The sequence below is a fragment of the Danio aesculapii genome, chromosome 5 (genome assembly GCF_903798145.1).
Source record: "Danio aesculapii chromosome 5, fDanAes4.1, whole genome shotgun sequence".
In the NCBI taxonomy this organism is placed as follows: Eukaryota; Metazoa; Chordata; class Actinopteri; order Cypriniformes; family Danionidae; genus Danio; species Danio aesculapii.
The window spans coordinates 62211831-62230400 of NC_079439.1; the positions used below are offsets into that span (position 1 = coordinate 62211831).

General features: G+C 33.6%; 1 protein-coding gene across 1 annotated transcript in view; it reads left to right on the forward strand.

Annotated features, from left to right (window-relative positions):
• The window catches only part of castor2 (cytosolic arginine sensor for mTORC1 subunit 2), a 35721-nt gene that overhangs the window by 2245 nt on the left and 14906 nt on the right, over positions 1–18570 (forward strand). The window contains exons 2-3 of the mRNA XM_056458630.1: positions 9833–9903; positions 12919–13112. Coding sequence (XP_056314605.1) covers positions 9833–9903; positions 12919–13112 — 265 coding nt within the window. The remainder of the gene's footprint in view (positions 1–9832; positions 9904–12918; positions 13113–18570) is intronic.

Consider the following 18570-nt stretch of genomic DNA (forward strand, 5'->3'; position numbering starts at 1 on the left):
ACCTGTTTGCTTTCCTTCACCTACTAATGGATGACAATGAAAGACTGCACACATTTTTTGTTTTACTGTTTAATTTCCATATGCAAGAAAGTGTCTAATAAAATACAAACTATGCATCTAGTTTTATGGACACCTACAGTACAAATGCCTATTTTAAAAGAAACATGTTTTGTGAACACTTACTCCAACTGTTGGTGCTCTAGATTTGCCGGTTTCAAACCGCTTAATGAATATTTTTTTTGGCCCAAACATGCATTTACAATGGTATGGACCATTACAGGGGTGGTCAAATGTATATTTAAGTTATCTATTAATTTAATTATTAATATTATTGAAGATACAGATCAGAGCAAACAATTTCTTAACTGTTAAAGGGCAGACCCCCATGCATAAGCAATTCCATGCAAATGTCAACCTTCCATGAAAAAAATTAAGTTTTCGCCAAAATAGCAAAACCGTTTCTGCATTTTTTTGTGCAACCGAATATTTTACAGAGCTTTAAAAATACTCAAAAATGTCTCTATTGTTTTCAGACCATTTGATTTACCAAAATCACACAAGTGCCAATTTCACATCTGTCACATTCATAACGAAGCTTTTTCCTCATAAATGCAAAAAAATGTCAAAAAACATAAAATCAATCGTTTTGCTGTATAGAGAACCAACTTTCATCCTTTTAATGAGCATTGTTTCTTGGGGGGGATGGGTTGCGCAGTTAAATTCACAGAATTTCAACAAAATATACTGTATACCGTAAATCCATAACTCATGTTTATTTTCCTTATTTAAAATATAAAAAAATGTTTACAGATTGACATTTTTCTAATCCCATAACTCTGTGTTTGGTTGTTTCGAAAAATATAAACAGATGTTTCAATATAATGTTAACAAATACTTTCTCTGTGAGTTTGTTTTGAGATTTTACTGCAAATGTCACATCTATAAAACTGGAATTGCTCGCATCTTGTTTTGATGGCATTCAGGGGGGATTAAGCTTTAATTACGGGGGTCTGACCTCCCCAAACCCCCCTGTAATTCGCACCCTGGTTGTGGTAATGTTTTGACAAAATATACATTTCGGAGACGAATAAGCAGATGAATATACATTAAAAAATGAATCAGTCGCTATTTGAATAGGAAACAAGGGCTGGGTGATTTGACCTAAAATCTAAATCACGATTAATTGAAAGTTTTAACTCGACTACATATAATGAAGGATTATTTTATTTCTTTATTTATTTGCCCTCATAGTTCACTGACAGGTTTTGTACAGTAAATATGCTCACACATTACAAGTGAGAGATTTCTGAATGATCGGTGCATTAATTAATTTTCAAATTAACGCACATTATCTACGCACATTATCTACTATCTATGATTATTTATTGAACATTAATGTTGAACAACTGAAATTAAACACACTTTGCCTAAAACCAACAGTCACTTCTTTCTTATAAAAAAAATTGAAACAAGTAACTTGCACTTTTGAAAATAAAATTTATTATTTTCAATGTTTTCAAAAGTTAAAAATAAGCAGGGATTGAAAAAAAAAAAATGACCTGGAGAAAATGAATCGATGAGTTCGGAATTTCAACTTTCATTACTTTTTCCTTTGGATCAGCACAAGTGCTTAATTGGTGCTGTTTTTTTTTTTTTTTTTTGTGGTGGTTTTTTTGGTTTGTTTGTTTTTTTGTTTTGTTTTTTACAAAATATACATTTCGGAGACATATAAGCAGATGAATATACATAAAAAAAAATTTGTCAGTCGCTGTTTGAATAGGAAACTAGGGCTGGGTGATTTGGCCTAAAATCTAAATCACGATTAATTGAACATTTTAACTATTACAAATAATGAACGATTATTTTATTTATTTTATTTTTTTCTCTCATTGTTCACTGACAGGTTTTGGACTGTAAATATGCTCGCATATTACAAATGAGAGTTTTCCGACTGATCTTTGCATTACTTGATTTTCAAATAGTTGAAGGAAACACGAACTGTCTACTAACTATGATTATTTATTGAACATTAATGTTGAACAGCTGAAATTAAAACACACATTGCCTAAAACCAACAGTCACTTCTTATAATAAAGCTAAAAACAAATAGCTTGCACTTTTGGAAACGCAATTAATTATTTTCAATGTTTTCAAAAGTAGAATATAAGCAGGGATTGAAAACTGGAAAAAGTTAATCGATTATATGGTCTGAATTAATTACTTTTCAATTATTCGGCCAGCCCTAAAGGAAACTTTTTGTTTGAAGATCAAAAATGTTTTGTCATGCCTCATGACTCGCAGCAAGGATGACATCATCTCCAATCGAAAAGGAAAAGTACTGAGTATGGCAAAGTAACACATCGGCAGAAACGTGCATGGTCTGCCTTATTAATTCCCGGATTGAAGATTTATCACTGCAAAGAGCTTTGCGGCTGGGCTGTTTTTAACATTCAGGTTCTGTTTGCAGTCACATATCCCTCCTTGTGGTTTGCGTCTGGCAGGAACAGCATTTCTTCAGGGTTTTCTATTGTATTCACTGCTATATGTCTTGCCCGATGGGCCATGAAATCCGTTTTAAGAGCTTTTTTTGGAACCACATGCAATTTCATGTGGAAATGCTTTTTTTTTTGACATGCCTTTTTTTATATTCCAGTCTTCGAATTGATTCTGACTTGGCAAACACTTCTGTGTGAGGGGAGAGAGGGGGAAACACTTGTTTTTCTGTCACAGAGGCGCAGCTTGAATCAACTTATTTAGTAGCTGTTTGTGAAGTGTCTCAGAGTGATGCAGAATGTGCACAACACGAGGGCAGATCTGGAAATAGTTGCGTGCAGTTGGTAACATTATTCGCCAGCCCTCAGGTTGTGCTTGCTCACTGTTTATATAGAAGCAGGTTTTTATATTCAAGGAACATTGTATTTTATATTCAATACAATGAAACTGCTTTTTTATTATTCAAGAAGATGAACTGAAAACACGCAGACCAGGTCATAATAAAAGCTAATCTAAATGTGTATAAATATATCTGACACCATATTGCTGAAAGAAGACGCTTGGTCACCAAGAAGTTGTTGATCACCAAACTGTTGATGAATTTATATAAAATATTAATTACTGTAAAAGTCTGTATTTTTCATCAGCTATTTGGTTACGAACTTTTCATAAAATAGCTTTTGTTGTGTGTTCTGCAGAAGTAAGAAACCTGTACTGATTTGTAGTGAGTGGAGGATGAGTAACCTACTTCTTTCGTCTTACAAAAGGGGTTTTGTGTGCAGAAAACGTATTTAGTGAAAGTAAATAAACATGTTTCAAGTGACATTTTTGAAAATAGTGTCAAAATATTTAAAACATTTTAATTTAGTGTAATAGATATCAAAATAAGCATGCTGCTGCATTTCATTGGTACTTATTAGGCATGGGACAATAACCGTTTTCAAGGTATACTGCGGTTTGTAAAAGTCAAGGTTTTAAAAGCACCAAAATTTTCTGCTTTACCATTCCTACGATATGTACAAGATTTTATGTTTTCTTTTTCTTTTTTTTTAGGACAACAGTGTCTCCAGTAGAAAAGATGTCCACAGATGTCATTTTAAATTGTAAAAAAAAGAAATGTTATTGAGACTAATGAAGACAGCAAACGTCAATGATTTATTTGAATTATTTAGCCTGACATGTTTACTGTTCCAAAATATTATATTATTAAATGTTGTGTTCAAAGGGAAAAAAAAAGCTTGAATTTTTTTTACCCAGACATTTAAAAAGAACATATTTTAGAGTAATTATGACACAATGCCATAATAACGTGATATTTTTATCCAAGGTTATCATACAGTCAGAATCTTATACCGGCCCATGCCTAGCACTTACTTATGCCTAAATATGTAAAGTTCTTGCTGACATATGAGTAAAACCTTGTTGTTTAAAGTATAGTGGCAACGTATAAAGATTAAAATCTTTGCAAATAGGCTCATTTGTATTTTGGGCCATCACTGTGATCTTTTAACATGTGAAAATTGTGCTTGTTTTTAAATCTAAGAAAAGTCTGTTTTATTTTGGCTAAAATTAAAGGAAGTTAATTTATATATATATATATATATATATATATATATATATATATATATATATATATATATATATATATATATATATATATTTTAGGGACAAAATTATTTGCCCCTTTAAGCTATATATTTTTTGATAGTCTACAGAACAAACCATCATTATACAATAACTTGCCTAATTACTCTAACCTGCCTAGTTTACCTAAGTAACCTAGTTAAGCCTTTAAATGTCACTTTAAGTGTCTTGAAAAATATCGAGTCATATTATTTACTGACATCATAGCAAAGATAAAATAAATCAGTGATTAGAAATGACTCGTTAAAACTATTGTTTACAAATGTCTTTAAAAAAATCTTCTCTCCGTTAAACAGAAATTGAGGAATAAAATAAGCTGTATTTTTGACTTCAACTGTAATTGTTAAAATATTTGTTCTGCAGCTTTTTATTTATTTATTTATTTCCTTTATTCAGCCAGGAGATCACATTGAGACAGTACTATCTCTTCCAGTGAGTCCTGGAAAGACAACTGTACAATTTTGGTTAAATATGAGAGAGACTGTATCAGATATGTTTCCATCCTGATTTTGTACCTATTATTGCAGTATTACTGTTTTTGTTTTATTTAACTTTAAAAATATCAAAAATATCAATAAGTGAATCTCAAGCTGGTTGTGTGTATAGTTCAATAATTAAAAAATAAGGAAAAAATTCCTTATTGTGACAGGTCTAGTTACAAACTATAAAAAAGCCAGGTGGTTGGAGAGGTTGCAAAAACATCAAGGCTACATAACAAGAATGTAAAAAAATCATGGAGTAATGTGTATAAAATAACAATTCGATGCATAAATAGGGAAAACAAGATCTTTGAGGATTTCACTCCGGGATGTAGCATGGTGTAGTTTTTAGATTTAGCATAATTAATCTGAATTTCCAGCAACATTAGCAGACAAACAAGACCAGCCTTATAATAATTTCAGAGATTCTGCCATAAAATTGAGTTAGGAAATGGGTAAAAAGGTAATGAAAACCCTAATTAATTGACCCACTAATTAAGGCTTGATCCCTCCAGAAGGACGTCTTAACAACATGTATGGAGAGGTCAGTCCTTTTATAGTGAGAGATAGTTTGATTTGATCTATATTTTAAATAATAATGTTAATAAGTAATTGGTAATATATACATTTGACCACCCTTTTAAGCCAGATTTGAGTCCGATTTGGAAGTTAACGAGCTCGCCGACAGATCGGGCTGTGATTTAGGAAAAAATATGTGGGTGCTCGGTAGTCTTCTTTGTGTGAACTACTGAACAACGCATCAAAGAGGGTCACTGACGCGTCGCCAACACCTCGCAGACAAAAATCCAATATCTAGCATGCTGAATATTCCAGAGCAGTCGGCCGACCCGACCCCACGTGCGGTCAGATATAGTGATGAGCTGCAGCCAATGAGAGGGAAATTATTTTAAAAATCAAGCTTTAAATGCGTGTAATTTTTTTTTTTTTTTTTGACACCATTGCCCTAAAATATGATATTTTTTGGTAATACAGCCTATAAATATGTAGTTAAGATATAGAACATGCAAAGCTCTGGGTCTCGATTTCATTTTCACTTTCAAACAGGAGCTACCTATTTCATGGTACAGAATATGCTGTTGTGAAAGATATATCTGCAGCAAATTTCAGTTTTTTGTGATCAGAAAGTTATGTTTTCATTAGCAGGAAATAGCTTGGCAAAAAGGCACGCATATGTAAAGTCACCGCGAGCCGTAGCAGCCATACATGCAGTCATTTTGAGCAATATGATGATTAAAGGTAGTTCTTTACTGTTTTGTAATAAAAAAAAACAATGTTAGAAATAAAAACAGATTTTTAGGAAACGTCAAGGTGTTATAGATATGTTTTATTTCAAATAGTTATTAAATTACAAAAATTAATCTGTCTGATTGCCTCGGTAGTTCTAGTGTTAAAGCCACATTTATCCACTTGAACCTTGCAGATGATTGATTGATCCGCTGACGTGTCAGCTGACTGACGATGTTTTTAAATGCTCCCTTGAAGGCTTGAAACGCTGTCAGTGATGTCAGCACACAAGCGGCCAATAGTGTTCAGCTTTTTCTGACAGCTCCTCCCTCAATTTTAATGGCTGTGCTTTGATAGCTTGACTGAGCGGTTGGGGAACGAGTTGTCAGATCATGTAGTGTGTGACCCCCCCTTGTGGATCATTTATGTAGTTTCGCGTAGTGAAAACACTACAACGTTTTAAAAGACCCAAAATCAAGTCATGTAGTGTGACCGGCACAGCGAGTCATGTAGTGTAAACTAGGCTGTGTGTGTGTAGCCTAAGAAACTTCAGGAAGGTTTGTTAGGAGCAGATTTTTGACTAGTCTTTGAGTGACTCATGGTAGAGATGTTTTGTTGTTCTGATTTAAGGGCAGAAGACCTGTCTTTCCTCTGATTATTGCTTTTGCTTTTATTGCTCAGCTCAGGACTCACATTAATGTAGATCCATCACTCTTCACACGGTGAAGCAAATTCAGCTTAAAACTGAATAGATTGATAGAGCTACTAAAAGGTGAATTTTTTTTTTTTTTTTTTTGAATAGTGCAAAAAAATCCCTTGATTTAGAAGTGTATAATTTGGTTTGATGACTAAGCAGGAAATTGTCTATTAGCACTTTAAATATTAAAACAATTCAAGCAGTAGATCTATAGTCTCTCTGTACTGCTATGCCGTGTCATTTCACCTCTAGTCTGAAGAGATTTGAAATGATCCAGTGATGCAGGGGTCAGAAATGTCCACAGCTCACAAAAACATAGAAAAAAGCACCCCTTTTTCCAGCCCCACTTTGGCAGAACCAGATAAGATGCTGTTTTCCAGAGTCAACAAGTGGCCTGCTTTCCCCCCCAGAGGCAAAATGATACACTGTGTGGGTGACAGGCCCATAAATAAAGACTCGTCTTACCTGGTATCTGGTGCCATTTGGGCTGTACGAGCAGCGTTACGAGCCAGCTGTGGCTACCCATCATTTGTGCATTCGGTTTATATTTGCACAGGCACACGCAGCACAGATGTATTTTTCCTGTGTACATATCATTAGGAAATAAATTATCCTGCGGACGTGTGTTAAATCGGCATTTCATTTAGAGCAGTTGTAAAATACTTCTAATTTGACATGATTGTGACGTTAATGTAATACAACTGTCCTCGTATTATAAATGACATGCTTAAGCATCAATCATCCTTTATTATTTCATATGAGGGAAACATTTTAAATATTTTAAATATTTATATTTACTAACTTGGAAAAAATTATCAAAGTAAGCATAATTGAGCGAAGAATTATTAATTACAATATAAATGTTGTAGATTAATTAATTACAATATAAATGTTAAGTCATCAATGTTCAAAAGTAATACTCCACGAGTTTTTTTGCAGCAAGTACGTCAACTAGTGCCCTATAAAGAGTTGACTAACCGTTTCTGGAGAAATATAAATATAGTCACCCCATCTTGTTGCTGCTATATATATATTCATATAAAGTTATATGAAATTAGTTGTTTTTTGGGTTTTTTAAAAAAAATTTTTGTTGTTGGCCCAGGTTAGTTAGTTTAAATTGTAAAATGTCACATGGTACGCATGTGTGAAAACAATATTTGTTCTGTTAATTATTAATAACTTAAATACTGTAAAAATAAATCTCTCATTTAAAACATTGAGTGATTAAAATGTTTGCATTCCACTGTATTCATGCTGTATTTTTTTAATAAGAGAAATCTTTACTTTTACACTTCTGTGTATTATTATTGTTTTTATTATTATTATTATTATTATTATTATTATTGGGGCTGTGCAATATATTGAAATGATGCAAATTTGAATGTCAAACACATTGCTGTGGTTTGCAATAAACATTAAATGTTTGTTTCTTGTTTATTTATTTTTATTTAATTTTTTTCTTCATTGTCTGATTTGTTTTATGCAACAGTAAAGCATTTTTTTTGTAAAGCATTTGTCAACTATCCATGCGTTTACTTCTTCCCCCATCTCTGTCTGTGATCTCTGTGAGGCTGTTGAAGCAAACTGACACTCATTTATGTTTCTTAGGAATATGGTATCCATTTCTGTTTATTACGCGGCGACTCATTTCCACAATTTTGTTTTTGTAAAACAGCCCTTACAGGAAGAATTAAGGACTGAAAGCCACTAATCAAAACTATATTCTAAACAAATAGCAAGCATGGGATCATTGCTAAAAAGAAGTATTTTAAAATCCAGCCCTTGGTAGAGCAGAAAATCCAACTATTCCTTTAGCCCAAGGCATTATGAGGTTGTTTACACAAGATGCCATATTGGACTCATGAGACTTACTCATGGATATTTACTCTGCAGAAGTTCCTCCAAAATGTCAATATTGCAAATAGCGACCAGACTATTCAGAAGCAAATACTTTTTTATATACTTTTCTTATAAATGCCCTGGTTTTATTGTTATCAGACAAAGACTTATCTAGAGAGACTTTAAAGACCCCTTTTTACAATATTTAAACTACTCGTCGAAACGGTCCCTTTTAGGCATTAATCCTAATTGTGCCATTTTGGTGATCATTGCTTTAAATTAAAAATGAGAGCTCTTTTTTTAAAAAGAGGGCGGAGCTACAAATGCCTACTTGTCAGCATAGTGGCAGATTCAAAAACAAGATCCAGATTGAATTGATCTGAATTGTGCAATTTTGATGACCATTGCTTTAAATTCAAATGAGATTGTGCTCTTTTTCAAAAGAGGGCAGAGCTAAAAATGCCTATGTGTCAGCAAAGTGGCAGATTCAAAAACAAGATCCGAATTGATCTTAATTATACAATTTTGGTGATCATCGCTTTAAATTCAAATGAGATTGTGCTCTTTTTAAAATAGGGCGGAGCTACAAATGCCTGTGTCAGCACAGTGGCAGATTCAAAAACAAGATCCGATTTGAATTGATCCGAATTGTGCAATTTTGATGGTCACTTTTAAATTTAAATGAGATTGTGCCCTTTTTTTCAAAAGAGGGCGGAGCTAAAAATACCTATGTGCCAGCATAGTGGCAGATTCAAAAACAAGATCCAAATTGAACTGATGCGAATTGTGCAGTTTTGATGACCGTCACTTTAAATTCAAATGAGATTGTGCTCTTTTCAAAAGAGGCTGGGGCTACAAATGCCTACTTGTCAGCATAGTGGCAGATCCGAATTGATCTGAATTGTGCAATTTTGGTGATCATCGCTTTAAATTCAAATGAGATTGTGCTCTTTTCAAAATATGGCGGAGCTACAAATGCCTGTGTCAGCATAGTGGCAGATTCAAAATCAAGATCCAGATTGAATTGATCTGAATTGTGCAATTTTTGTGGCCGTCACTTTAAATTCAAATGAGATTGTGCTCTTTTTCAAAATAGGGCGGAGCTACAAATGCCCATGTGTCAGCATAGTGGCAGATTCAAAAACAATTACACAATCTGATTTTTGCTCAATAGGTCCCCTTTAAAGAAAAAAAAGTCAGAAAAATGGTAGAAATCTTTAAAAACTGTTTTATATTTTTATGTCATGTATTATTTATTGCTGTTGATGTCTTTTTGTTGTTCCTCTTTATTGTAGAAAAAAGTGATATTTATAAAACATTAAATTATATCCATTTTGACCATGACACAGCCTGAGAAGCTGACGTGAAATTCAAAACTTTTTTCTCTCTCTCTCTCTCTCTCTCTCTCTCTCTCTCTCTCTCTCTCTCTCTCCAGATGTAAGTTCTTTAGTTTAACTGAAACGCCAGAGGATTACACCATCATCGTGGATGAAGATGGCTTTAAAGGTAGGTCTTATGGTTACTCTTTGACTAAGAGTGCACTGGGTTTAGTGCAGCGAGGCAAGATTAAGTAATGTAAAGTATCACCGATTCTCTATAATTCCTCACCGCTTGACTCCCTGCCAATGTTTGACCACATATTGCTCCATCAGCGGGTTCCCCCGACATTTCCATTATGGGTTACTAGAGGCTAAGCTGTCAGTGGCTTTGGTTTTGTGGTTGATTGAGTGAATCTATGTCATTACACACCGGTTGCCAAGGTGAAACCCGTTTGTGGTCAGGGATTTCAGAGGCTGTATGTTGCGCAACAGGTACAGGTATTTTAAGATGTATGGAAGTTTTGTAGTGTTGTTGACAGCTCTTTTAGCTGTAATTCAGTTGGAGAATGAAAACACATATTTTTGTTTTTCATCCAGATTTTACACCCTATTTTGTATGCAACCCATTAAAAATACTGAGACCACTTTAATATTTTTGTACTGTTAATCTAGTGTAAAAACTGCTTTGTTTTTGCAGGAAACAGAATAGATGCATTGATAAGTCTTGTTGAACTGCACAGATTTCTGTCAAATCAGATAGGCTCTTCGATTTAAAACAAGCAAACAAACATTATCAAATAGGGAATAATCACATTTGTGGCTGTGAAATAACAATAATAAGACTTTTAGTAATCTTACAAAAGTGATGCACCACACCAGCTTCCTGTTTCAACAGGAAAGAAAACTGGATTTTTTTAAATATTCAAAATTGGTGTATTTTGATATGTTTTAATAACACTCAATGTATTTTCAACTGGTATTGTATGTGTTCAGCAACTTTTCATTAACCCTTGTGTATTGTTGAAATTTACGACCCTTTCGTTATGTTTGAAGCTGTTTTTGCCCCATTGACTTCCATTAGAAGGACATTTTTTCATTGCAAAGCCATGGCAGCATATAATCATGCATTCTTGAATGTTGGTTTAGGTAAAACTTGTCGTTTTTTACTGTTGATCATCAGTTGGCAGCATTAACCCTTCAAATAGGCCTGTGCAAAAAAATGTTTCTGGCATTTATATGGAGTTCTATGGAGGAAAATAATAAATTATAGTGTTCGTGTATACACTTAACTGGATTCTCAGATCTGAGCTGCATATTTTGGTTTTCCCAAACATATCAAGATAAGTGTGCAAAGGTCTCTCTTACACTCACGCGCACGCACACACGCGCGCACACACACGCACACACGCGCACACACGCGCACACACACGCACACACACACACACACACTATTATCCATATAAAAGCAAGAAACTAAGCTTCCCAACAGGGAAAACCAGCAACAATCGAGAATGCATGATTATATTGTCAAAAAATGTCATTATAATGGAAGTCAATGGGGCAAAAACAGCCATGAACAAAATGAAAGGATAGTAAATTTGCCCAGAGTGTAATGTTGAATTTTTGAAAGCTTTGAAAGAGTTTTCCCAAAATATGTGTCAAAATAAGATGTTACCAATAATCATTCCATTTGCTGAAACACAGAAAAATTTAGGCCAAATTAAGCCTTAAAAAAAACAAAAGTGGATGAAAACATCCCCAACAGCACCCAAGGGTTAATAAAGTGGAGAAAATCATCAGGTTTAATAAATGCAGTAATACTATGATAAAAATACTGAGATGTAAATGCTCTCACCGGCCACTTTATTAGGTATACCTTACTTGTACCGGGTTGGTCTCCCTTTTGCCTTTAGAACTGCCTTAATCTTTCATGGCATAGATTCAACAAGTTACTGGAAATATTCCTCAGAGATTCTGGTCCATATTGACATAATAGCATTATGCAGTTGCTGCAGAAAGGTGCTCTATTGGATTGAGTCTGGTGATTGTGGAGGCCATTTGAGTACAGTGAACTCATTGTCATTTTCAAGAAACCAGTCTGAGATCATTGGCACTTTGACATGGCGCGTTATCCTGCTGGAGGTAGCCATCAGAAGATGGGTTTACTGTGGTAGTCACTGTGGTACACATAGTCAGCAACACTACTCATAGAAGGTTGTGGCATTGACACGATGCTCAATTGGTACTAATGGGCCCGAAGTGTGACAAAAATACCCTCCACATCATTACACCACCACCACCAGCCTGAACCGTTGATACAAGGCAGGATGGATCCATGCTTTCATATTGTTGACGCCAAATTCTGACCGTGTCATCAACAAGGTATACCCACAGATTTGCCACTCACTGGATATTTTGGATTGTTTTGCATATTTTATAGACTGGATATTTTCTCTTTTTCGGACCATTCTCTGTAAACCCTAGAGATGGTTGTGCGTGAAAATCCCAGTAGATCAGCAGTTTCTGAAATACTCAGACCAACCTGCCTGGCACCAACAACCATGCAAGTCGCATTAATCACCTTTCTTCCCCATTCTGATGCTCTGTTTGCACTGCAGCAGATCGCCTTGACCATGTCTACATGCCTAAATGCATTGAGTTTCCTCCAATGTGATTGGCTGATTAGAAATTTGCGTTAACGAGCAGTTAGATAGTTTTACCTAATAAAGTGGCTGGTGAGTGTATATGCTTCATATACAAGTTCAAAAAGTATGTTGACACATGCATGGGCTTTAAAAATACCTGGGTCCACAGTAACGACAAAATGTAAAGAGTTTTTAAATGGCTATATCTATTTAAAAATGATTGTACAAAACTGAAAAATAATAATAGTGATTCAAAAAAACAGGGTCCAAATTGATAATGAAATGTATAGCATATTTTAAATGACTATCTGTTTAAAAATATTTGTTTAATAATATGGTCTCATAATAAATGTTCACTTACAGTGCCAAATGTGAGTCTATTTCTATCTAGGTACAATTATATTTAATTTAGCAGATACTTTTATCAAAAGTGACTGACAAATGAGGAAAACAACAAGAATAAAAAGGCAAAAACCTGTGAGAAGTGCAAGTTTTACAAGTTTCAGCAAAAGTTGTATTTATTTTTTGACACCCAAGTTTCTGTTTGTCTGTTTCAGAGCTGCCAGAGTCTGAATATCTCAGTGTGGCCGACGCGACGTGGTTGGCTCTCAATGTGGTGTCTGGGGGAGGAAGCGCTACCAGCTCTCAACCAATCGGAGTAACCAAAATCGCTAAATCAGTCATCGCTCCGTTGGCGGATCATAATATCTCTGTGTTCATGCTGTCAACCTATCAGACGGATTTCATATTGGTGAGTGTTACTGATTGCTATAGAGAGCAAGACATGAACTTTTATAATATTCTAGAAATATATATGGTTTGCATTTCACCAGGTTTAAAGGGATAGTTCACCCAAAAATGAAAATGAATTTACTTGTTCCAAACGTGTTTGAGTTTCTTTCTTCTGCTGAACACAAATAATGTGGGGGGGAAAACAACCATTCATTTCCACAGTTTTGTTCCATATTTTTCCCGACATTATTTAGATAATATCATTTTGTTTTTAACGAAAGAACCACTTGAGTAAATGGAAGAAATTTTCATTTTGGGTAAACTATTTAATGAAATAAACTAATTTTCAGTCATTCATTAAATATTTGACACACACACACACACAAAAAAAAATGTACATTTATTTGTAAGCATAATTTAAATAGAGGTTAATGTTTAAATCTTTTGTGCTCTTCCACTTTTAATCACTTTTACTGGCATTTGAATAATTCAAGTATGAATAATCCAAATATGGCTTCAAATGTCTATTTTCTCCCCATATTTCATAATTCCCCCATGAACCGTGAGTTATGTCAACTTTGCAAATGTATTAAAAAGGAAAACTTAAGCATTGAAGGTATTGTTCACCCAAAAATGAAATTTACCTAATTTAATAAAAGTAGTTTGAAAGAATGCTGGGTTGCTGATACCCATTGAGTTCCAAAGTAATTTTGCAAAGAAACTCAAGAAAGTTTTAAACTATGCTTTTGTAGGGAATAGTGAGTAGATGAAAGAATTATTTTTTGTGTGAACTATACCTTTAAATTGTGCATGTACTATATTCATACCCTTAACCCAGCACTTAGTTTATGCAACAATTACAGCTTCTAGTCTTTTGGGGTATCGTGATGCAACAAGCCTTGCATTGCATTTGTGGGTTTTCTGCCATTCTTCTCAGTAGATCTTCTCAAGCTCTGTAGGGTTGAATGGGGACTGTCAATGGATAGTTGTTTCTAGATTTCTTCAGAGATGTCTTGGACTTGGTTTATAACTTGGTTCAAGTCAGGGCTCTGGCTGGGTCGCTCAAAATGTTTATGGAGTCATCCCTAAACCTCTTTTGGTTTGTTTAATGGGGATTGTCTATTTGAAAGGTCAACTCTATCTTTAATGTTTTGCTGTACTCAGCTATTCTTGTATGCTCATGACTCTTTCAATGCCTGTCGTTAAACACATCTTCATTGCATACAATGCCTCACCGCTGGGATGGTATTGTGCAGGTGGTGTTTGGTTTTTTTAATTATTTATTGTGTTGAAAACAAGTGCATACAACTAGAGTTTTCTTGTTTAAACAAATTAAAATACAGGGTGATTCAAAAAGAATACCAACTTTGAAAATCTGTGTTTAATCAAAGAAACATGACAACAGCACTCCTAGCGACCAAATGAAACCTCAGAGCTTCCTTAAATTGACAACAGAAAGAGCTTAGCCCTCTTTTTCTTTGTTGCAGAGTTCTCGATTTTTAAAGTTTTGGTATTCTTTTTGAATCACCATGTATGTCAAAAAGACATTACATTTTAGATTCTTTTTTTTTTTTTTTGTGCCAAGCAAAAAAGGAAGTCCATTGGCTCAACCGCGCCATTAGAAAAATATTTCCCGTATAAGTCTAAAATTTACTGAATAATAGTAACTAGTTACCTTTACTCTTTCAATCAAAAAGTAACTCAATTACTTCATCGATTACTTACACAAAAAATAACTGCATAAATGTAATTTTTAGTTTTCCAAAGAACATTTTTAATGCTCGCATTAATGCCCTTATAACGTCACTGCTGCATGGAGAATACACAGTTGATCAGCTTCAGCTTTAATTGCATTCTCAGAACAAAAACACAAGACAAACCTAAACAAAAAGTCATTTTTGATCTCTAATTTAAGTCAGACCAGCAGCACAAAAATGAAAATATCACAAGGTGATAAACTAGCTGAATAAAATATTCAGAAATCTAAAGTTACTTAAGTGTCATAAAGTTTGCTTTTAACCCATAAACATGTTCACAGCTTGACTATAAAAATAGCAACAACACGACAAACACAAAACCTTTATGAAATAAATAAATGAGAGTAATTTGAATTATCATTCAGAATCATTTTGTTGAAACTCAGCACCAAAAAAACTGCTTTTATAGACCATTATAAATTCGATGCTTTTTAAACAGAGCAAAAACATAAAAGCTGCTCAAAAATGAAATCGATTAGCAATTTTCAAACTAACCACAAACTAAATGTGGTATGTCAGCAACTTTTGGAAAGTAAGCTGTGTATATTCAGAGTGCAAAATCTGCTGTTGTACAACACTATAAAAACATTTAACAATTAAAAAAAATAAAGCACAGCATTTTTCAGAGCAATACAACACTATACATTTAAATAACATGTTCTGAAATATAACAGAAAAGTGTCACTGTGTCTACTAAACTAATACATTTTGTTATACAGATAACAAACGTGTGCTTATTTATTTGAAACAACAAACAGTAGTATTAGTAATAGTAATAAATAATGGTAACATTAATAGTCTTATGCGCGCAAACAATCAGCCTACCACACGAACATTCGGCCTCTCTCAGCACATATTGTCTATCCCACACGCATTCGGTCTCTCGTGCACACACTTTGCCTCTTTTGCGGTCACCTGGTCTCTCTGCTATCGCTTTACTTTTGTCCAGTCTGGCGCCTCGTACACGACGCATCTTTACAGTTGTTGGTTGGCATCCACCAATCCCACAATGTGTCGCCGCTGTAAACCGAAAGATGTATGCTAGCATGCTGACAAAATTATTTAACTTGCCAAGTAGCGGACAAGCGCTTGATATTGTAACTGTAACGGAGTTAATATATTTAAAGTAATCCATTACAGTATTAGTTACTGTCAAAAGTAATGTCGTTAGAGTAACGCATTACTAGTAACTCATTCTTGCCCAACACTGGCAGAAACCCTGGAAATATTTGAAACCGAATAAAAATAATAATTTAGACATCAACTTTATGTATCCTTATTGCTTTTACACGGTCAAACAAAGACATACAGTAACTGAAGTCATCACTTCTCCTTTCCTTAACATAACCAATCAACCAAGACCACAAAAAACTGCTGTCATCTCAGCACATGTCCAGTGTGTTTGTGAACACATGTCCAGTATATCAAAGGCTGCACGCTCATCACTGCCTGTTTATGAAACCAACAAGAAATGTGGGAGCGATAGTAATCTGGGGGTAGTTATGTAAAGAGGATAAAGGATCAGCAGCCGCTTGCTGGAATTTACCAGAAAGTTTGCGCTCCACAGCAGCTGATCTCAGCCAGAGGAATAATCACAATGTTTTCTAGAAAGAAGGAAGATGACTGGCCTCCTGTGCTGTTTCCTTCTCATCCTCAGCTTTGACCTGCTTACTCAAATCTTTAAGAGCAGTTATGAAATGCCCATCTGTATCCGGCCCATTAGGCCTAGAGCACACTGATGTCTCCTTTTTTTGGGTAACTGGAAAAAAATAAAGAATGAGAATATTGTCTTCCACAGGAGATGTTAATGGATTTTATAGCCCTGGGAAAAACTCCTTTATGTAAGAGTGAGCTTTGACGTTATATTTCAGCCTTTTGACCATTTTTAATATTAGATGTTGTTGTTGTCTTTATTTATTTATTTTTAGTTATATGTTTAGCCAGCATTTCAGTTAAGTGACCAATGTTATTTAGTGTATAAATAATTATGTGAATATAGAGATGTTAATGGCTTTTACATACCTGGGAAAACTCTTTTATGCAAGATTGAGCTCAATAACTTTTGGAAGTTTGACATTGTATTTCAGCTTTTTGACCATTTTCAGTATTAGATATCATCGTTGACTTGTAATAAGAATATTACTAATATTATTTTATAATGTTGTTATTATTATTATTTTTAATAATATATATGTTTGCCATCAAATGTTTGGCCGTGTTAAAAATATCTCCTTTCCATTAAACAAAACTATATATACAATAATAGTAATAATAATATAATATTATTTTTTTATTAATATAAATGTTTGCCATGTTGAAAATATCTTCTTTCCATTAAACAGAACTTGAAAAATAATTCAAGGAGGACTAATAATAAAACCAAAAAAATCTATTAAAAAAATATCTAAATACAAATAAAAAAAATGTATTTAAAAAAATTATAGTAAAATATAATACTATTATTTTCGTTAATATAAATGTTTTCCATCAAATATTTAGTCATCATGTTTAAAATATCTTCTCTCCTTAAAACAGAACTTGGGAAACAATTGAAAAAGAGTTAAGTTTAGAGGAAAATAAACAGGAGTGCAAATAATTCAGGGGGGTTAATAATTCTGACTATATATATTTTATTTTTTATTTTTATTTTTTTTTAAAATTATATTTAATTAATTAATTTAGTTTTATTCCAACAAACGAAAATAAATAAAACTAAGTAAAATATAATTGAAAAACTGTAGAAAAAATTCTTTGCTGTGTTAAACACCACTTGGGAAATCTTTGAAAGGTAATTAATTTTACCGGAGGGGTTAATGTTTATTTATTACATAACTATATAAATAGTTTTTTATTTTATTATTATTTTTGTGTGTAGTTAAATTTTTACTCCATTCTCATTTTTTTCCCCGATTGGGTTGCAATAGGATTTTCTCAATTGTCAAATTAAAGTATTTAATTTGATATCATTATTGAAGTATGATTGATCACTTGTTCTTTTAAATATGTTGAACACAGGATCAGAATATGTAGGTTTAATTTTTACATGAATATATCTGTTACATTAAATGACAATGGAACATTTTTATCTTTGTTTTCACACAACTTATTTTTAACACTGAAGTAAAGCTTTACTTGATTGCGTTAAGCTTTCAATGAATATTTAACTTACTTTGCAGACACCAAATTGGGACATCTGGTCTTTTATCCATGCATAATTTAAAAACATGAAGAAAAAAAGCGTAACATCAAGACTACTGTGAACATATTTTAATCTGATTCACAGAAATGAAATTGTTTTATATGAGAGATACTGCTACTACTTAAACATAATAGCTGAAATTGAATGCACATTGCATTATGTTTTATTTGCTTGCTTTGTTACCTCAGAAATCAAATAGCAATTTATATATGTATCAAATCTGCATCAAATGTTTACTTTAGCTGAACTATATTCAGTTTTCTCTTGAGATTATAACAAATGGGTATCCTTGAAACTGTCTCAATTCTTTAGCTTTAATAAGCTTGTAAAGTAGTCCAAGGAACCTATGTATTCATGGATACTTAACCTTGAAATGCAGTTGTTGTTGTTTTGCACATTTAGGGCCTATCAGGGCCTCCCTGGAACACTGAGTTTTTACTCAAGACATCCTTATGTATTGTCTTCACTTCAATGCATTCTGGGTTTGGTAATGGTGTTTGAAATGCAAATGAATGTTCATT